The 21,336-nt window shown below is 43.7% G+C and overlaps 1 protein-coding gene across 4 annotated transcripts in view; it reads left to right on the top strand.

Moving 5' to 3' along the window:
* Positions 1 to 21,336, top strand: part of TRERF1 (transcriptional regulating factor 1) — a 99,052-nt gene that overhangs the window by 76,630 nt on the left and 1,086 nt on the right. For 2 of the 4 annotated variants that reach the window (XM_080586324.1, XM_080586325.1), the window contains exons 4-16: positions 4 to 1,657; positions 2,272 to 2,321; positions 3,081 to 3,231; positions 4,174 to 4,422; positions 7,844 to 8,213; positions 10,157 to 10,217; positions 11,082 to 11,221; positions 11,941 to 12,044; positions 13,254 to 13,329; positions 18,597 to 18,685; positions 19,471 to 19,584; positions 20,342 to 20,530; positions 21,040 to 21,248. In XM_080586324.1, the coding sequence (XP_080442450.1) occupies positions 278 to 1,657; positions 2,272 to 2,321; positions 3,081 to 3,231; positions 4,174 to 4,422; positions 7,844 to 8,213; positions 10,157 to 10,217; positions 11,082 to 11,221; positions 11,941 to 12,044; positions 13,254 to 13,329; positions 18,597 to 18,685; positions 19,471 to 19,584; positions 20,342 to 20,530; positions 21,040 to 21,248 (3,182 nt within the window). In that variant the 5' untranslated portion in view covers positions 4 to 277. The remainder of the gene's footprint in view (positions 1 to 3; positions 1,658 to 2,271; positions 2,322 to 3,080; positions 3,232 to 4,173; positions 4,423 to 7,843; positions 8,214 to 10,156; positions 10,218 to 11,081; positions 11,222 to 11,940; positions 12,045 to 13,253; positions 13,330 to 18,596; positions 18,686 to 19,470; positions 19,585 to 20,341; positions 20,531 to 21,039; positions 21,249 to 21,336) is intronic. The other 2 variants (XM_080586326.1, XM_080586327.1) reach the window with 2 other exon arrangements.

Below are 21,336 nucleotides of genomic sequence, written 5' to 3'. Positions count from 1 at the left end.
CAGGTGCCTGGCGCATTGAACCTATTACCTGTCTGTATAAGATTTGCGCTGTGGTCCATTTTTTGAAGATGTGAAGCAACGTTGAGTCTGCGATTGGAATTACTGACAGACTGGAGGAAATCGCAGTCCTTGTGATGCACACGGACATGCTGAATTATAAGTAATCCTAGCTTCTCTTCCCCTCCCCTCCCCTCCCCTCCCTCACTCAGCTATCTCAGGGTTCATAGAGATTTCAATGGTTCGCGTGCCTGTAAGTTTGGAACAGAAGTGACCAAAAATGGGGGACCAGCAATTGTATAAAACTAACCATGCTGCCAACAGCAACGAGAACTTGTACTACCAACAGCACCAAATGAACTCCCTTCCATCGCTAAACCATAGTTACGGGACATCTGTTATGGATGCTCCCCAGGCGTCCCCTCTCTCCCCCCAGTTTCCCCAAGATTCAAGAGACAGTATAGCTTTGCCTGTAGGTTCAAAAAGTCTTGGGTCAATGGATACACCTAGACAAACATGGACGCATTCTGGCTCAGGAAACCACGTCCCAGCGAGGAACAATTTGAGTAATCAAAGCGCAATGTGGAGCCCCCTCGGGCAGGGGGAGTCTCACGACGGATACCAATATTCTTACTCGCAACCCAGCGAAAATCGGTCGCAAAAAATTACCAGTGGGGTCCTGCATAAATTGGACTCCTTTACGCAAGTATTTGCTAACCAAAATCTGAGAATTCAAGTCAACAACATGGCTCAGGTTTTGCACACTGAGTCTACGATGGTGGATAATTCTGGTGACAGCGCGCTCAGGCAGCTGCTGTCCCAGAAGCCAGCGGTTGAGCAACAGCCTGTAACTTCCAGTGTACAAAGATATCAACCAGTGCCACAGCAAACGCACCAGAATTTTGCAAGCACACAGCAAAAGCAGCAAATGCAAGTCATGCAGCACCAACAGTTGTACTACGACTACCAGCAGCATTTATCGCAGATGCAGATGCATTCCGCCTTTCAGCAAGGGCAGACGCACGTCCAGCAAGTGCAGTCCCAGCAGCTCCTACCGCAACAGATGCAGCACTTGCAGCAGGCTCAATACTACGCTCAGCCACAGCAAGGGCATCAGCGGCTCTCGATACAGGAGATCCAGCAGCAGCAGCCACAGCCAACTCGGCAGCAGCAGCAGAGGCAGTGCCCGATGCAAATAGCTCAGTATTACCAAACGCAACCCGTCATGCAGCAGCTACAGCAACAGCAGCAACAGATGCAACTGCAGCTTCCTCCGTATCACCGGGAACCCGATCCAAAGACTATGCACGAACCCCACCAGTACCCTCAGGACCCGAGTCATCCTGTGCAGCTCATCCAGTTGGGAGCGGTGCCTCAGTATTGCTACCAGGACCCCCACGAGCAGTACAGGCACTTGTACCCGCAGGGTTTGCTGCAGCAGCAGCACGACCAGCAGAAGCAATACCCGAGTGAGAGCAGAGCTCCCTCTCTGAACTCCCACGTCGGCCTCACGCCGCCAGAGACAGCGGAGGATCCCGGGCGGCCGGAGATCAACTCTGTGGGTAACGCTGTCCCTCATCGAACTCTTTTGCCACCCTCGGGAGCTCATCTGAACAACAAAAGCTCTCAGCAGGACTCGCCCAGCGCCGGGTGGCCTCAGGTAGGTGACATTTCACATCCCTGCTCAGCCAAACTTGTTTTGTAGAAGAGCAGCCAGGTATGGAAATGAAACAGCTGCGGGAGAGCCGGGAAGTTAGGATGTGAGCAGTCGGCGTTGCTTGGATGATTTGGGGAGCTGTGGTAACAGACTTTCCTGTCTGCATCGCTGGCTTGGCTACAGGCCAGGCTGGCAGCAGCATGAAACCACTGCTGCGGGGCTGCTGGCTCCCTCCTGAGAGGGCTCGGGGAGCTTGGGGTCGGGTTCAGGGGAGGAGGAACCCGGTTACAGCAAGGTGCTCCTGCTCCTTTTTCAACACCTCAGGGCCTGAATGTGCACAAAGACATAGCTCCTTGTTTCCAAAAGTAATACTGCTGGGTCAGAGGGAAGGCTTTGAACAGCCGGTGAGTGCAAGAAAACTTGTGCTAGCCATGCTCACAGGGGCATTGATTTGCTGGATACATGTAAGGCTCACAGTTCAGAGGCCTGTAGTATTAGTAAAATCATGTGCAGAATGCACGCATAAAGCCGTGAGGATGGTCATTTATGTATTACTATTTCCTGAAAAATTCTTTTTTGCTTTTTTCTCCTCGTTTTCCCTCTCCTCCTTTTGATAGCAGGTGCAATTGTCAGACGGCAGACTGCAGCCGCTGTCGCCAGAACAAAGGTATTAATTTTTTGTGTCAGTGGTTTTAAATATGAGAAATACAAAGCAGTGCTGCATCTTAAAGGGAAGAGAATGCACTCTGGGTAGGTCATAGATGTTATTCTTCTAGAAACATCTTTTTTTAGCTTTCTGGATATAAGCTTGTGTGATTTTACACTCCACACCCTTCTAGCAATAAAATCAAGTGCTTTGTCTTTCCCCAAAAACAAAACAAAACAAAAAAAAGAACCAGGCAGGGGAGCAGTCTGCATTTGGTGTTGCATTTATAAGAGAAGGGCGATGATGTATTTATATTTGTACCTTCAGCAGCAGGGACCTTCTGTTTTTCTTAAGGTTTCGCCTCTGCAGGGCTGAGGTGTCCCCCAGCACTGTTGTCTGCCCTAAGTAGGGGCGTTACATCCAAGTACTCGCTGAGTGCTGTCACAGAGGGGAAGTGAAGATCTGTCACAATAGATCTCCTGGCTTCTCAGACTTTTCCATATCAAAGGTCACCTTATAAAAAGCGTGTTAGAGGGAGTTCCTGCTTGAAAGTTTCCTTCTCCCCATCTTGGGAACAGCTGACCTAGGTTATCACCTGTGTATTCCACAGTACTCACCCTGTGCTTAGTTGTGGCTTCATAAACGTTTAGCTGTAAAATTTTATTGACTTCCTTAACAAAAAAGCGTCCTCTGCAATGAAAGGAACATGCCAACCTGATGTCTCTTCTTCTGTTCCATGCTAAAAAACAAAAACCCAAACAAACAAAAAACAAACAATAGTGGCCAGAACAGAGAAACACTTCCTGAGAGAGCTGATGTGAAGAACAAGCTAACGTGTTCAATATGCTTGAAGGAGTTTAAGAGTTTGCCTGCTCTGAATGGTCACATGAGATCTCATGGAGGAGTACGAGCATCTCCTAACTTCAAACAGGTAGCAGTTCATTTTACTTCAGTATTTGACTCTCTTCTTTCGATGTCGATGTTTGCTTGCTTTGCCACGCTTTGCTTTGCTGTGAAAACCTGTTCTCCTTGGCGCTGTTTTATGTCACACCCTGTGTAAGTAGAAATACACATAATTCTGCTAATTTACAGGCCAGAAGTCTCGCTTAAAAGTGAGAGAGTGGTGGAAGACAGAACAACGTCTGTGCCTCTTTGTGTCTCTGCACATTACAAACACACACTACGAAGTCATGGCACAAGCTTCTGAATTTTTCCCCTTGTGTTTGTTTATTATATTAGAAATATCAGGAACATCAAGTCTTCCTTATTTTCATTTGGACTACTTAGATGACTAAGGGATGTTTATTGGAAGCATTCCCAGGCTTTAATTGAAGGAGCAGGATTGTTGAATCTTTGACAGCTTTCTTCCCGAGTGTTTTAGTTCTATAGGTATCAACAAATACCAAATGAAAAATGTGGGTTTAAATTGTTCTGAATAAAAATAACTTGCCTGTCAATCAGTTCTTCAGCGTCCTGGTATTTTAAAAATTCTCTCTTGATGGGGAGAACTACGGGAAGGCAAAGAGCTACCACAGTTACACCATCTGTATCTTTTTGTTTTTAGGTGGGTGATGGGGAATTCTGCCTTTATAGAGATCTAAAAAAAAAGGGGCACATGTTTATTGCCCATTCTGCAAGTGATCCTGTAAAGATGCTTAATGTGGTTGTTTATCACCGAGGCTAAATCCTGTATGGGAGTTGCAAGTAATCTGCCAACTTCGTTCAAGGCAAACACAGAGTCCAAGAAGCAAGGCTATTGTGTGTTTCGTAACCGTGGCCACTTCTTTTCAGCCACGGTGCATACGTTGCGTAGTTATCGATCCAGAAGCAGCCCTCCCTCACTCAGGCTGAAAGCCTCTAATTGTCTGTACAGGATGAAGGAGAGAAACCACCACAGCAGCCGCTGCCTAAAGAGGTGGATAGCCTCGCGCCCATCATCATGCCAGTGTCTGTCCCTGTAAAGCTTCTGTCACCTGAGCCCAGCACGCAGCCCTCTGCCAGCACTGCCACAGTCAAAGACAAGCCTGCCAACTCTGTGTCAGATGATGAGATGCCCGTTCTCGTGAAGATGACTTACTCTCCACCGTGCAGTCCAAAAGTGGCCAACCCCTGCTCGTCCTCTGTGAGTGCTGCATTTCTTGCCACTAACTGTGCTGTGCTTGTTAAATCCCTTTGCTTGTAGTGCTGCTGTGTTCTAAAATGCCCGTGTTTTAGAGTATTTTCTGGAATCCTAATGATGCCTAAAAAACAAAGAGAGGCCGTGGCATCGTATCATTTCTTCCTCGGTCCTTTGAAAATACTGATTTTCTCTTTACTGGGGAATCAAGACTTCAGCTGAAAATAAGCCATTTGAAATTGGAATGTGATATTCTTTTTATCCCACTAGAACAAAGGGATTTAGTATCTTTTTACTGTTTTTGTTTTTTCCTTTTCAGGCTGCTTTGTTTTTATGTTATTGCTTAAATTCAGCAGTTTTATTTCTTCCTGTTTTTTGAGTCAGATATATGTGCTTCTCATTTCAGCTGTAGATAGGAAGGCACTGTGCAGTACTTAGTGCGTGCTCTAAGCCAATATGAAGCTTGCTGACTCAGAGTTTTAAAATGAAGTCATTTTTCCCTTTCCTTCTGCATGCATCAGATCTAAGGGTTAATCATTGGGAATTCTGACATAGGAAAAATAGCTGTGCTTAGTGCTTTCATTTCGCTCATAAAACTGAAATTGTCAAGTCGCACGAGGAACTGATGAGCCCTTGAATGAGATGTGAGAACGCTCTTTATTGTTTTCCTGAAGAGTCCTGGAGCAAGCAGTATCATTTTGTTCACATTCCAGTGCAGGAATAGATGCTGCTCGTTCTTTTGAATCCATGCTCGCAGACTATGCTGTGATAAGGGATTACTGCGGAGTATAAGTACTCTACTTATATATAATATTATCTATATAATAATGTGGAGAAATACTCCAGTGATTTTTATTTTCTCACCAGTCAGACGGCTAAATGAGGGGACAGCATACACCATCGTGGGTGGCTCTTTGTATATTTGTATATTTATCACCCTCCCCTCACCCTTCACTCAGACATGCACGCTAATTTAAATACACAGAAAATCTTTACTCTCTTCCTATCAGATGGAGATTTTACACATAAACTTCCACTCTACTGTGGAAACCAACATCTCACAGTACTTAGCTTGTAACTTGCCAGTGCAGTTTCTCTTTTCTATTTCTAGTTTCTGGAGAGGAAAGGGACAGTCTTTTCTGAATCCATGAGCTCTGAGTGGGAGATCTTCTCTAGAGACATCAGAGTAGGTGGCTTGGGCTTGTGTATTTCTGCAACGTTTATAAAGTGACTGTGATTAAATCTGCCAGAGTTTGGCTAAATGTATGTTCATTCACTCAAAATTAAGGTTGGTAGTCTTTGTTATTGCCCAAGCAAATTAAATTCAGTTTCCTGAATTTAGATCCTAGATCCCGTCTTTTATATAAGTAGCAGCACTGGAAACATTCAAACACCAGAAGATCTGCAGTTCCCTTTTCTTCTGTAAAGGGATTGTGCCACTGGAGACTCTAATTTTCTTCTTTAACCAAAGAACTGAAACCATGTTGCATTTGCACTGTGCTTTGAGCTGTCCAGAAAATTGCTCACAAATTCACGGAATCAGTAGAAGTCAATCAGCAGAAGGAAGTAAGTTTTCAGCAAGACTACAGGCTGCTAGGTGTGGTGAACCCAGCAGTCAAGTGAGGTCCATCAGGGTCTACCCAGAGTGGATTTGTTGAGCTGGGGCAGCGGGGCCCAGTTGGAAGCATAAGTTCTTGAATAATGGACATCAGTTTCTGGAGCTTCAGAGAAGTGTCGAGGTGATTCTGCACTGAAAATCCACAGGCACCAAGATCTCCTTTAATATTCAGTGTGGTCTTTTTTGAAAGTAGTGTTGGTGTAGTGAGGCTAAGGTGTACTTAACTGTTTGAGATGTCATCTTGGCTGGTTAGTTGATTTTACACTAGTGAGAAGAATGCCAGCTTTTTCACATTTAAAGAGCAGAACAAAACAAGCCTTTAGTCAAAGACATAGATCTGGACTTACATTTTGGGGGGGGGATTGTTGGGGTGGGGTGTTGCTAGTTTGTTGTTTTTTTGTTAAGTTTAGAGTCTTTTCACTTTCACCTCTGTGAACACTAAATGTTCACCATCGTGACGGGCTATGTCTGTGATTGTAGGTAACCTTCACCCTCTTGCTGTTCTGAATGCTCGTTATCTATAAAATTCTCTGTAGAGCTGCACTTTTTCCTTCTACTAAATGAAAAATTTTCTGAAACTTAACTTTTTTTGGAGAGCAAAACCATCAACAGCTGTTGGAGAGGATACAGCCATGATCTAACAGAGAGGACAGGACCTCTGTAATCAAAAACATTTCCACAAGCTGGAACACATTAATGTAAGGGATAAAGGGTGACAGTGCTAATGCTTCTTTAACATGATTTTTATTGGGTGAATGTGATTCTCAGGAACCACCCATGGTGTAAAGATATATATTGTATAAACATAGATGGTAGTAATTCTTTTACATAGTAATAGTACTTATAGATGATGCAGACATTCTGGAGTAACCCTGTCTTGTCTGTCAAAAATTTTCTTCCGTTTTCAAAGTTAATCCTTAGGTCTCCAATCTGTACACCATAAAGCAGCGCATTTACGACTGTGTTCATCTACCAGCTTCTGTACATTTTTAAAGCATAATCTGAAAACCTATTTCTTACCCACCCTCAGGATATCCAGATCCTAGGTTTGCACAACTTTTGTATCTTCTGCTTTCTGTGATTTCTAGGGATTTAGTGTTAAATGATTTTTAACCGTCAGATTTGAGGAGTGTTTGAATGCCTGAATTTCCCAAATGGTTATCTACTACCCTTTTTTTCCTCCAAGAGGAGAGAGTTAAATTTAGGATTTGTTGCAGCTGGACTGTACTCAAGCTGATGGGAATGTAGTGATAAGAGGCGAAGAATTTGAATTTATTACATTTTTCTTCCTTTCCTGCTGCTGAGTGCTGCAGTAATTTCACTGAGCTCATACGTCCTTCTTAGTCAAACAAAATAAATGCATTGGAAAACATCTTGTATAAACTTCCTAATAAACCGTGGCTGGATAGTGAAGCAACTTGCAATAGCCTTTGTGTATTCAGTGCAAATTGAAGTGCCCAGGGTGTTCAGGTGGAGCTGAAGGGTGTGGGAGACTCGTGGCCTGCAAGGATTGCTCTTTGCACCTTCAAAAGCTGGCTGCAGCCTCTCCAGGTCTGTGCCTCCAGCTCAGCCCTGCCTTGACCCAGAGGGATCCCTGTGGGAGGTGAGGGTAATTCTTCCTGGCTCTCCTCTTTCCTCTGTGGTTTCTGGGTAGGACCAGATACTGTACTGACCAGTACCTGAATAACTGCCTGCTGGTAACAGCATTTCTGTGGCTGTATTCTGTGCCCTAGGCTGTGGGGAACTGTGTTCAATGCAAACCACATGTAAGCATGGCTAAATATTCCAGTTCTGTATGTTTTCCTTTAGGAAATCAGCAAAAAACCTCATCAAAGTGCTTCGAAATTGGAAGAAAACTTAAAACCATTGCAGGACAAGAAGAAGTATCGGCATAGACCCGAACCTCTCTTCATACCTCCTCCTTCCTTCAACTTCAGCATGTCCCACTCCGGTGCCATGCTGTACCAGAGTCAGCTTCGCTCTCCCCGCGTCCTCGGAGATCATCTGCTGGACCGGCCGCATGAGCTCCCCCCCTACACTCCGCCACCGATGCTTAGTCCCGTTCGGCAAGGGTCCGGGCTCTTCAGCAGCGTCATCACGTCATCTCACAGCACCTCGCACGCTCAGCTGCCGCTTACTCCGCTCACGCCTACTCCACGGGTGCTCCTGTGTCGGTCCAGTAAGTGTTATATCTACAGGGGGGCAGCGTGTAGCAGACACCGCCGAGCTCTTTCCTGGTGGTACCACGCTGAGGATTTTACATGTGAGCACGCGTGTGGCTGGTTGTGTTACGTCACAGGACAAGTCCATCTTCCTCAGTGTTTTTGCATTCGATTTGGGAGAGGTGGTGTTAAAAGCATAAAGTGAACAGAGGGGCCTAACCAGTGAGAAAGGCCGTGCTCTTTCACCGTGGGCTGCCTCCAGGAAGGGCTGCTGTGCCCCTCCATACAGCAAGGCTGTCTGAGGTGAGGGAAGAGATTTAGTTTGAGCCTTGGGGTTTTGTTTTTCTTTGGTGCTTCACAAGCAAAGGTGGCTAATCATACCTGATCATGGTGGTAGAAACACGGGCATGACATTTGTTCCCTTTAACGATTTAGGTAGTCTTTATGTCTAAATATTGAGAAAGGGTAACCTTTCCGTAATAGAATGGAAGAAGCCTCCCAGTAGAAAGGAGGTGGTAACTCTACCCTGAGTCACTCCAGATTTTGTGATGTAAGTTGCCTGTGCTATCATAGCAATGCCTTAGAGCTCCCATTGCCCTTCTTTCACCTCCTTCTTAGCTTTGTAAACTGAGCAGGTTATTAGCATGAAAATGCAAGGAGCAAGTTGAAATCTTACTTAGCAGGCCACCACCTGTGTCCTGCAATCCAAAGAAAGTGAAGCTCCTGTCACTTTTCCCACTCCTCTCTTGGAGGTTGGTAACCTATCTGTCCTCTCATCAGAACCACTCTGGCTTGGGAGACAAGCATGTGACAAACTCTTGTAACCAGTGCTGATGTGGTTTTGGTTCCCTGTTTTCCTTTCTGTGCTGCAGTACCACACCAGTGCTCCTCAAATGATGAAAAAACATGCTGGGTGGCTTTTTGTTGGAGGCAGCAAGGGTAAATGCTATAGCCTGTCATGCTTTGGGGTAGGCATGAGTAGACTCACAGATTTATCTTATGTTTTCCTTTCTGTCTGCTTGCTCTTTTTTGGAGAAAATTGGGAAATAGAAAGTAGAAATCGGGACTGGCCATCTCCACCTTCAGGAAAGTAGTCTGTGCACAAATCTTTCATCTTCTCATAACTTCATTAAAATCTAGTTGTTAGTTTCCTCAAAAACCGAAGCAAAATGGAAATTCCTGAGTGGAGGGTTGGGGAGGGATGGGGTTGCATTTTGATGCAGAATTATTTACAAAATCATTTCATCTCACAAAAGATGTTCTCAGTGCTTCAGTGAAAGGATGTTTTCAGAACAGTTGAAGTAGCAGCACTTGACTTGCAGAGGTTACGGTTTTGAGTCGAATAGGACAAAATAGTAGGTCAGGTAGGGGAGAGAGCGAGGAAGAGTTAAAGCAAAAGCTTTTCTGAAAGGGGGAAAGACTGTGTGGCAAACAAGCCAGAAGATGCTGTAGATATGAATGAAGGTACATCGAAGATGCAGCATTGATGGGTACAGTCAAAGGTGGCAGGGAGGTATCGCAGAGCTACAGCTCCAAAAGCCAAATTAAGAATTGCTTTAAGGAACCTAAAGCATTGTGTGTTCTTTGTATTCAGCTGTTTTACCATCCTGACTAATGTTCTCCTCCAGACCAGCAGAGTATAGAGAACTTTTAGTCATTGTTGATGGTATGTGCTTTAAAGTGAACTTGTTTTAGCCCCTCAGCTATTACTTAACCCTGTGTATTGTGCCTGACTACTCTTTTACATGAGAAATACACCTGATTATGCAGGAACTAGGCAGTTTTGAGCCAAACACATCCCAAGTGCTGCTAGCTCTCCCAGATGTACCCTGACGTCTCACCGATTCCTGCAGGATGTTAATAGGAAGGTGGCAATATAGCCTGGGAGGTGGAGCATCAGCAGGGATACTGTTGTTACCAAAATATGTTCTAAACACCGGCACTCCAATCTCTGTTTCAGATAGTATTGATGGAAGTGTCATTCCAGTGACGCCTGGGCCCGGAGAACAGACTGTTGAACCGTAAGAAAAACAGTATTGCTTTTGTCACTGCTTTGATAGACCAGCTCTAGCCTAGAGTGCGTGCCCTGAAATATTTTGAACTGGGCAGGTAGCGTTCGGCTGCCTGAAGCATGTTGGTCTGGATGCATTTAAGGGTACTCGGCGTGATGGCTGAGGACTCCTGGAGCAAAGTGCCTGTGGGAGATGTGGGTGTCGTGGTTCTGAAATGCTAGGAGAGGCTTGGTGGGAGCCACTGAAGGTGGGAAACGGTTAATGGTGGCTGGAGAAAGGGTCACAAGGAGAACATACGCTGCTCCAGTACTTTTGCTATTATAGAGATATATATATATATACACACACATATACACATATACATATATATATACACACATATACATGTATACATATATATATATATATATATATGTAGGTACTCTCTGTGGAGCTTTGGAGAGAGGTGTTATCTGGTAGGTTCCCCAGGGCAGTCCGCAAACAACGTTACCCCCCTCCCGAAGCAGTAATGTCTCTGCTTTCTGCCAGAGTGCCATTCTCTATGGAACAGAAAGCTAGCATTTCCTGCATCTAGCCTCTTTGCTACTCAGCACGTATATAAGCTAGCTTGGGTTTTCTTTATCTGTAAGGTATGGTGTCTCAATATAGTTTAAATTGTGTATGGAAATTCTGGATTCCCCCCAAGAGGTCAGTTCTCTCTAGTATTCAAAATACTTATCCCACTGAGAGTAAAGCATTGCGTAAAGCAGTCTGACACAATTTCCTGCCGCTCCAGTGTAATAAAAGTTTTGTTGGGAACAAAATGAACACTAATGTGACTTCCGTTTTTTCTGCATGCTGCATAGTCGAATACTTGTTTGTTTGTTCTTATAGACGAATCAATATTGGGTCCAGGTTCCAGGCCGATATTCCTGAGCTGCAGGACAGGTTGCTAATGGACAAAGATGTGCACAAGGCTACTTTGGTTTGGAAACCATGGCCAGAACTGGAGAACAAAGTCTTCCAACAAAGGGGTATGATGACTTGCTGTTCTAAACAGCCATACATCACCCTGTGTCTGCTGAAGAAATTCCCATCAATTTCTCATTTGTATACTGTACAAAAGATTCAAGAGAGTGTTAATTACTGAGAACTCAGGGCAGAAGACCAGAACTGCATGTTACAGATTCAGAGCAACATTCCGGGCCTTTAATGTGGCTGAAGTGTTCTCTGGCAGCCAACAGGGAAAGGTTATTGCCAGGAAGAGATTTTTGTGCACTGCACTGCCTGGGGTAAGGGCAGAGATCACAGGTGAGAGGCAGCTCTTGGTTCCTAGGCCTATCCTGGGACCATAACAGAGATGAAATTTGATGGTCTTATTGATTACTCCAGCCCTGAACAGAGTTTGTTCCTGCTCAAGTGTGGTCCATTTCTGTTCCTCTGCCCTGACTGGAGCTTTCTTGGTGCAGCAGCATCACTGACCATATGTATCTGTGCAAGCCACTGCTCACAGCCAGGTCTCTGCCTCTGGCTTTATAATACTCCATCACATCCCAGGGACGTGCTCTGAAAATCCTGTCACGTCCCCTCCTCAGTGAGTGATCCTAAAACCAGGAGAATAATTACCCTGGGGAGGGAAAATGTGAAAGCTGCTGCCCTCAACTACATTGTCTGTAGTTACAGAATCGTTGGCTCGGGTTGTTTAACCGACAGGTACAGTATTAGCAGTAAAATGTTGACTTGTTTCTAACAGTGGAAGACCTCTTAAATATGAGTTGTTCCAGTGTGTTACCTGGTGGAGGAACTAACTCGGAATATGCTTTGCACTCCCTCTTTGAGGCAAACGGAGATATTATGGTAAGATAAGCTGAAACGGGAGAGATGATCCTCTTTGCAGATAAATTAGCGTGCTTTATTAAATGGATTTAGATATGGTTATATAAAAAAGAGATTTCTGATTGATTAGCAGTGATGCTTTAAGCATCCTGTAACATTTTTGGGGAATGACTTTTCCCTTTCATTCTTTAATAAATTTAAATTTCAAAGCAGTCACTCTTTGAAGGCTTACTGTATATTTCGGATAGATAAGATTGCTTAGTTTATAGCCTTGGGGCTTTGTCTCCCAGTGCTTTCTCCAGACCTGATATTTCACAGGCTTTGTGGTCACAGAGAGCTTAGTCTTCTTCTAGCCCTTATAAAATTTACTTATTTATTTATTTATTTTTTAGGCAGCAATCACATCTACTTATTTGTTTGGTACTGTGAGGTAATTGCATACAGTTCTCATATAAATAATGCATTTCAAATGTTTGCGTTAGCTTTGTGATGGGAACATTACTAGCTAAGGCAAAACATCCCTTTTGCCCAGTGTTAAGGAAAGACAAGGTCCTGCCCCAGTTCCTGGAGAGCCAATTTAAAATAAAATGCAACAGAACACAGGGCTGGAATGAATCTCACGAGATAGTCTAACATGGTGTCCTTTAACTTGCATCCCACTTTCGTCAGGCTCCATTAGCTGTATCTGGGGGGCTCTGAGACAGGTGTCTGAGTCGTATTGTCAGGATTTGACATTTGCTGTATGGGAATATGCATCATCTGGGGGGAAAAAAAATCAGGAATCCACAAATCATCTTTCTCCCTGATCCAAAGGAGAATTAACTCTACTTGTTGTCATTCCTGACAGATGGTGACTTAAACAGGTGTTCTAAAACAATGCTACCAAATCAACCATTAAATATTAATATTAATTAATAATATCAAATTAAACACTATGATCATATTTGTCTGTGGCAATCAGGAGGGAGGGAATTGCTGGAAGTTGCTAAGTAATAGCCACATTTGTGCTAATGAAGGCTGGACAGGTGTGCACTGGGTGCTCTTATGTGAGCCACAGTGTTAATGGACCTTGGGGTAATTTGGTGTGAGTTTTGTGTGACAAAAAAAAAAAGATAATTTTATTTAATATCCTACCAAGTAGTCTCCTGAATGCAGTTGTATGTAGCAACTGACTGCATGTGCTAATTCTGTTTTTTTTGTTTTTTTTTTTCCTTCTACTTATTCATTTAGGTTACTCTTGAGAAGCTGCTGTTGAGGAAGCCAGTGAGATTGAAGTGTCATCCTTTGGCAAATTACCACTACGCCGGTAGGTTTCCTTGTGATCTCTGCGTCTGCTGGTACACAGAGCCCGAGGCTGGCATCCCAGTCCGGTGCGTGGAATCGCACTGCTCTCTCTGCTGTCTGCTGCAGGGATGGCAGCCTCTGACAGAGGGCGATGTGGACAGCGCTGTGTGGAACATCCAGAGCCTTTCGTTTACGAGTTTGGCAGTTTTACCTGACTAATGGTAGACAGAAACCTTGTAGTCATGTTGCTGTGTAGGGTTCTGCAGATTATAAACTGCCTGGAGTATTTTCTTTTTTCTTTTAACTAAAATTTAATTTGTTGATCTGCCTTTAAAATTGCTGCTATTCATACGTGACTGATTTAATAGCAATAAGGTCTTCCTGTGGTGTGTAACTGTCTGCTGTCATGCCTTTCTCTTCTAATGTGATGGTGCATGATAAGGGAATGTGATAATCATGAGCATCCGTCCAAAGAGACGGTGCTATAACTCTCATTAGTGTCTTAGTGCTGAATACAGAGCCTCTCTTGGCATGGATACAGCCTAAAAGAAACAGGTTTGGGATGGTGACAGCTTTAACAAACACAGCCAGAACCTCATTTTGGTTTTGAGGCGGAAGTGCTCTGTGACATACACAGGGTGGCGTTAAGCTATTGGGCTTCAGTTTTGTCACCTAAGCATAGCTCAAGGTAACACATCTCTCCTCTGCAGCCCTCCATATAATTGCTCATGGCTTTGCAGTGACTAACAACTGCATTGACACAGAGTAGGGTTTTACATAAGGGACTTGAGACTTTACCTCCAGTTTAGGCTCAGCAGGAAACAAGCCGAGAATCTTCTGGTGGTCAGTCAGTCACAATATTCAGGGCCATATACTCATTTCCAGTTGTAGTCATTGTGGCACAGAAGTACAAAAACAAGCCACTTGCTGGCTCTAGCAGCTCACTGCAGGGATTCCCAAGTAGCAAGGACTCTTCTGGAAAGAACTCCTAGTCGAGGCCTGAGAACCAGTACAGAAACATGTCTGATGGCAGCTGATAACAGGAGTGAATAAAGGTGAAGGTCAGGTTTGAGTCTTGGCTGGGGGAGATGCCTACTACCTTTGAAGGCAGCTCCATTGCAGTCCTCAGAATGGACATGGAGCTGGCTGGAGGAGGAGGAGGATGTCAGCCAGGAGCTGTAACCAGGTCCCTGAGCGTTCATGTCTGGAGAGAGAACACCAAAGCATGTGTGTGGTGCGGTCCAAGGGAGGAGAGTAGGGGGATGAAGGATATCTCAGCAGCCTTGTCCTCAGTGAGAGATCGAATTGGCAGAACAGATGAGAAAATACTGCCTGTGTGGCAGAGGAGGGATAGTCTTCGCTGAAGCAAGTTCACAGTAGTTTCAGAAAGTGTTCTGTTGTGATGCTGGGAGGAGCCAGGAGAGACTTTCATTTCATCTTTCACATGAGGTGACGCTAATTGTTGTTAACTAGCAGAGAACTCTGGACGTTAGAGTAACAGTATTATAAGTAGTATAAGAAATATGTAACTTATTTCTTAAGCAGGAAAGGAAGTTTGTGTGCTTATCACAGCATGAAACAAAATCTCACCGCCCTGGGTTTCACTGCCATAAAATGACGAGAGAAAGCATTACTTACTAGTGCTCTTGAATGCAACATGTGATTGCAACTTATACTGACAGCTCAGCTCTAGCACCATGCAGCTCTTGAATAATAGATTTTGTGGTTGATAATCAGGCAGTCAAGACATATGTGGATTTCTCAAAATCTAGTGTGTGAATAGCTTTATGTAACGTCAAGTTGCATTTGTTTCAGTTAACTCTTTGGGCTTTCTGCCTTGTATTCAGAAATCACAGCTAACAGGCACAGCCACTGTTAAAGCAGGAGTAGGCCAAAACAGGGCATGGCACTGACTCATGAGGATCAGCTGATACCACAAACAATAAATATCCAGACTCATCCTACGCATTGCCCTAGAACAATGATGTGAGTGATAGCTCACCATACAATCACAGAACGGATCGAGTTGGAAGGGACCTTAAAGACCATCTAATTCCAACCCCCTGCCATGGGCAGGGAAGCCAGTGAAACCTTTGTCCTTGAAACCTGTTGGTTTGTGAGGGGAAGCAAGTTGTAAAACTTCAGACGTTTCTGTTGTCCACCAAGAGAGCTGGGCATGTTGACCTAGGGCTGCTTGGAAGAACACCCTAACCTCTATGTCTTAATGCTTTGCCATCTGCCAGGATGGTGTATTAGGGAAGAGAGAGGGAGCACGTACCTCGTACAAGAGGAGTGCTTTTACAGATGTTTGAATGTTTTTTCATTTGAGCAGCAGAATTTCTCAGGTCTGAAGTTCTGGTGCAGTGAGAATTTCAGGAATCATAGCATCGTCGAGGTTGGAAAAGACCTTCAAGATCATCACGTCCAACCATCATCTTAACCTGCTGAGTCCCAGCACTAAACCAGGGCCCTTAGTGCCACGTTCACACGTCTCTTACATACCTCCAGGGATGGGGACTCCACCACTTCCCTGGGCAGCCCATTCCAGTGCTTGACCACCCCCTCCATGAAGAAATTCTTCCTAATGTCCAATCTGAACCTCCTCTGGCACAACTTGAGACAGGAGAAGTGGTGTCTGAAGTAAAGCACTTCAGGCAGTCTGAAAACGTTGATAGGTACTGTGATGGTGTGAGGATCAGACCCAGTATACGCTGAATGTAATGGATTTGAGCCGCTTCTCGAGGGGGCTCACAGGTGGAGGTGTGGTTCCCTTGAAACCCACAGATTGGGCCTAAAGACCCCCAGTCCGTAGACTGTATTTTTTTTAAGTCAGTCAGTTCAAAACCAGTATTTTAATATGGCAGATAAAATAGGTAATAAATCTCTAAGCGTAAAGATCTGCTTTAAAATTTGATCTGTATTGCAAAGTCCAAAATTCTTTCTTGCTGCATTGCAGATCTCTCTCTACACGTTCTGTATATCTCCCTCAAGCTAACAAGAGCAAAAGCGGTTTCCCAGCAACCAGAGTTAAAAACAGCTTTTCTTCTGTTTCTTTTCTTACACAGGATTTATTCTATTAATTAGGTTACTTCCAATTAACCCTCGTAATCTTATAAGGGTTTCTGCTAATACCATAGCTATTGGGGAAACTCTGTAAGGCCTAAATTTTCCATAGATGTACAATAAAATCAGTTCATAGAAGTGATTTTTATTATTATTATTTCAGGAGAGCGGGGTAGAGACAGGAGAGGGTGACTGGAGAGGTTTGCTGAAAACTAAAACCCATCCTTTGGTGTTTTCATGCTTTCTAAAATGTTTCAGTATAGTAGACCAGGACCCTGGACTGGCTCAGTGCATTTACCCCTGCTCAAAAGGAGGGTAAATGCAAATGAATGGCAGGCTTTGTAAAAAGGGAATGGCACTGGTTTGGGATGGAAACGATGGCAAGGCAGTGTGTCAGCAAAAAGATCTTTGGGTGATAACAATAAATAAAATTTGCAGCTTGAAGCCAGTGCTTTTTTCTGACACTTAGATAGAGAGCTTTAGCGTAAATCTCTGTGGAAATAACTAATGCGTGCTTATAGCCAGTACTGGAAAAGCCTACAGAAAACAGGCTGCAGAAAAGTTAATTTGGAGTTTTCAGTGTATAACGGTGTGGTGAGATAACCTGCTCTGGGCTTTTAGGAGCCTGGGAATTGACACTGAGAAGCAAAACATTTGCAGTTAATGAAAAATGTATATATTCTTTACAGACGTAAGTAACCTGCAGAGTTCAATACCGCACATGGTGCCAAGCCCTAGTTAATTGAGTTCGGTGCAGAGGCAAGCATTTCTATGGAGAATGGTAACATTGACAGGAATATTAGGGATTTCTTTTAATGATGAAACTTTCAGCTACTCTCAGACTGCGGTAGAATCTTCTCTGAGTCATTTCAAAGGCATCTACCTTATGGCTTCTTGCATATCCTTCCTTTAATGTATGTAACGCCTGCTCTTACAATCAGGACGCTGGTGTTTGATGCAGTAGAGCACTTCTGTGTTCCTTCTGTCGGACCGACACTGAGGAAGCACAAATTCATTTCAATTTAAGTGTTGATTTCACATCTTCATGGGCAGTTAGGCTGGTGAAGCAAACAGAATAATAATATATGAAAGCTTTATGTACAGCTTCCATTAATCAGTAATCCGTTGATCAGAAAGCACTTTGCACGTATTCCACACTGCCATAGCATCTCTGACTACTTGTGGCCTCAATCACAAAGAATTTGTCTTACCTCAAGCCATACAAGTGAACAGCTGCTAAAGGACCTTTTGAGAGTTGCTGTCTGGAGAACAAAATGCTAGCTGAACTTATGAGAAGCTGAATATAAAGTGGCATATATGGGAATGAGGCAGTACAAGCATTACGTATAAAATGATGAGCTCTGTGGCGATACTTATCCATTAGAGTGAGACCTTGGGATTATGATGGTAGTTGTATGAAAACATCAGCTTTGTACTTAACAGCAGTTTAAAAAAAAAGGCATAAGTCCGATGTTAGGAGAATAGAGCACGTGGTGGTGCCACTGTGCATGTCTGTGGATTATTATCAGCCTTTCTGTTCCCTTCATCTCTAGATGGGGGTTTTATTACTGAGAAGGTTTAGAGAGGAACAACGGTCATGACCAAAGGCATTGAAGCATCTTGGCCTCTTCAGGAGGGGAAAGAAAGTGACAGAAGGGATATGAAATCCTCAGTAGCGTGCAGATGATGGTAGAGAATGGGTTCATTTTTCTTTTCCACTTGAACAACAAGGGGTCATCCAGTGAAGCTACTTGGGAGCCAGGAATCAAAGAAAAGGAGCTGGATCCTTCATGCGGACAGTCTAGTCATCTGCAAACCCCATTGGCAAAGTATATTGTGGATGCAAGAGACTTAATTAATGGAAAGGAAGAGTGGGTCAGCACTTAGAAGGTTGGTTACCACATAAGCAAATTCCAACAGATTCAGGAAATCCCCTGAACCATAAATGGTCAGAGGTTAGGAAAAACTAGGGAGAGGCGTTGTATTTGCTTGCTCTGATCTTACTGTTTCCTAGGCAACTGCCTGGGGCTGCTGCTGGAGATGAAGTGCTGCTGAGGTGGGCTTCAGGCCTGAGTCAGCACAGCCAGACTCGGTTTGCATGGCAGCAATCGCCAGCCTGTGCTTCAGGTCTCCCAGTTTTTGGTCCAGATACTACTTCAACATAAAGGTGGAAGGTTTTTGTTGTTTATAATGAGTTCACTGTGTGTGTTGTTTGTTTTTTTTAAGGCTCTGACAAATGGACACATCAAGAAAGGAGGCTGTTCAAAGAGGCGTTGTCCACCTACAGCAAAGATTTTATATTTGTACAGAAAATGGTAAGGTTGTTTCTGTTCTGTTAGCTGTTTGCTTCCATCTGCTGCATTCTGTTCCCCGTTGTCTTCCCTCCAGTGACAGACCCGCTTATTGCAGGCATAGACCCAGCAGCAGGTAGAAGGGTGCTGTCAGTGGGGTTTTTCGTTTGGTGTACCTATGCATGCAACTGCAGCACTGGTAAAAAGATAAAAATAATCTGTTCCTCTTGTTATATTTAACAGTTGGCACATCAGAAATCCGAGGCTCCCCAGTTATGGTGCCCGCCAATGCCTTCATGTTCCCCGGCAGTTTGTTGAAAGCTGCCTGGGTCACAGGCACTGAGTCTCGCACCAGAAAGGGTTGAAATAAAGAAAGAATGTGTTTGGGCTTAATTTTCATGTTCTGTCACAAAGCAGAAAAGATGAGATGTGTCTGTCTCGGGGCAGAATTAAATCCCCTTGCTGTTAGCTAAAATGTTGGAAAACATTCGGGTTTATGGGAACCAAATCTTAATTCTCAGTGGTATTGTATGCCTGAGCTAGAAATGTACTTTCTCGGTCACTATCTGACTAGAGTCTAGAGAATCCCAGAAAAATGTACTGAAGCTGAAACAGTCAACACAAATTTGACTGAAAAGCAATAATTAACAAAATGATTCTACAAGAGTATTTGTGTTGTATTCAAATTGACTTTATTTCTCCATTTGAATGTTTGATAAATGAAACCTGCCTCTCGGGATATATTAAAGTTGTCTTGAATTAAAATGAGAAATTAAGATTGGACTATTTCTGCAATTACTTAACTACAGGTTAAGTCTAAGACGGTTGCACAATGTGTGGAATACTACTATACGTGGAAGAAAATCCTGCGGTTGGGACGGAAACACAGAACACGCTTAGAGAAAAAAAGAGAGGAATGCATGGTAAATGTAGAAGAATATAAGAAAGTTTAACAGTTGCTAATTTTGAAGTTTGTACTGTTTTGAGCAGGAGGTCGGGCTAGATGACATAGGCCTCTTCTGACCTAAATTATTCCATAATTCTAAATTACGATCTGTGTGAGCATTCTGTGAGCTCAGCTACACCAAGATTTTGTGTTCCTGTAGTGAGATAAAAGTGTGTTGACCAGTGCATTATCTAACTCTAGTCCAACAATTATGGCTTTGCTACTGATGAAGCAGGTAACCATCTGTAAGTTACTCTTCAGTGTGTGCGTGTGCATGCATGCACGTGCCTAAAAGTGCTCAGCCGTTCTGGTACAACTAGCATTTACACAGACTGGCAGTGAATTCTTGGTGTGCAAGGTCCGTATTAGATAGTTGAAGCATTCTTAAAGACATATTTTGTTTAGTAAGCCATTTAATTCAACTATGAATGTAGTGTACATCCCATTCTAAAAATGGGAGTATTGCACTTGGCATCTGTAGACTTTTGGAACCATGGCTCCGTAAAACAGTTGGAGGGCATTCTGAGTGCTGCAGTGAAGCTTCATGAGCTGTAGCTTGTCCGTTAAGGAGTGGTGGTTCCAGCAAGACCAGAAGTTCAGCCAAGATGGGAAAAAAATCCCAAACCCTGGAAGCAGACTTGGCTAACCTGTTTCAGCAGTTTCTACATTCTACTAGCCTGTGCTGTTTGTATTTGGCCATATTTCTAGTATTTCTTAAATGCACTCTATTTCAGACAAGCGGAGAAGAGGAAGCGTTAGAGGAAGATGAGGAGATTGAAGAAGACAGAAAGGAAGAAAGGGAAATGCAGAAGTCTCCTGACCCACCAGCTATCCCTCTCGTAGGACCTATAGACCTGCCTGCCCTTCAGAGTCTTTCACTTTCTTCATCCTCCTTCATCTGTGAAATGCCAAACTGCGGCGCTGTACGTGCATTTCATATCTTTAAACAATAGCAGGGGCTTCGTATGTTAACGAATAGTGATTTTTGGAAATCAGGTGTTTAGACTGTTCCTGGCCAGTGATACCTCCTGAATATCTTGGGACAAGTCATTCTGTCTGCTTTGAAATCTTACAAATCTTACACTATTAAATACAGGCAATATGGTGATCTTTACACCAAATTGTATCCTGACATGATGTAGGGATGACAAGCACTATATAGTAACAGCTCTGTTTGCCTTTTTGTTATACAACTGTAATAATAAGATAGCTCATTGGTTTGCTTTTATTATAACTAAGTTATAAGTCTTTATTATAACTTGTTTGTTTAGCTCTAGTGGGATATAGCTGAAAGCAAGCAGCATATGACCAAGTAGATGGTGTGCATCTGACACGTACAGTTGTTTTTTTATAATATGCATTCAGCTTTCTGTAGTTCCTGTTCTAGTGCAGTTTTTCTTGATGTTTTTTTTCCTTCCCTACGCCCCATCAGGTGTTCAGTTCCCGACAAGCGCTAAATGGCCACGCTCGCATTCATGGAGGTACAAACCAGGTGACAAAACCACGATGCACTATTCCGGGCACTAAGCAGAAATCTGGTACGCAGAGCGGATACTGCTCCATCAAGAGTTCACCTGCCCACAGCACAACGAGTGGTGAGACCGACCCAACAACAATTTTTCCTTGTAAGGAGTGTGGCAAGTAAGTGGATATAACTGTCTGTGGTATTGCACCGCATTTGCCTGTTTACAATCCAAATGAATAGCATTGCAACAAATTGTTTATTCTG

Source organism: Anser brachyrhynchus (assembly GCF_964034855.1).
Source record: "Anser brachyrhynchus genome assembly, chromosome: 3".
Lineage (NCBI taxonomy): Eukaryota > Metazoa > Chordata > Aves > Anseriformes > Anatidae > Anser > Anser brachyrhynchus.
Note: the sequence above shows the minus strand (reverse complement) of the source record. Positions and strands in the feature narration are given on the sequence as shown.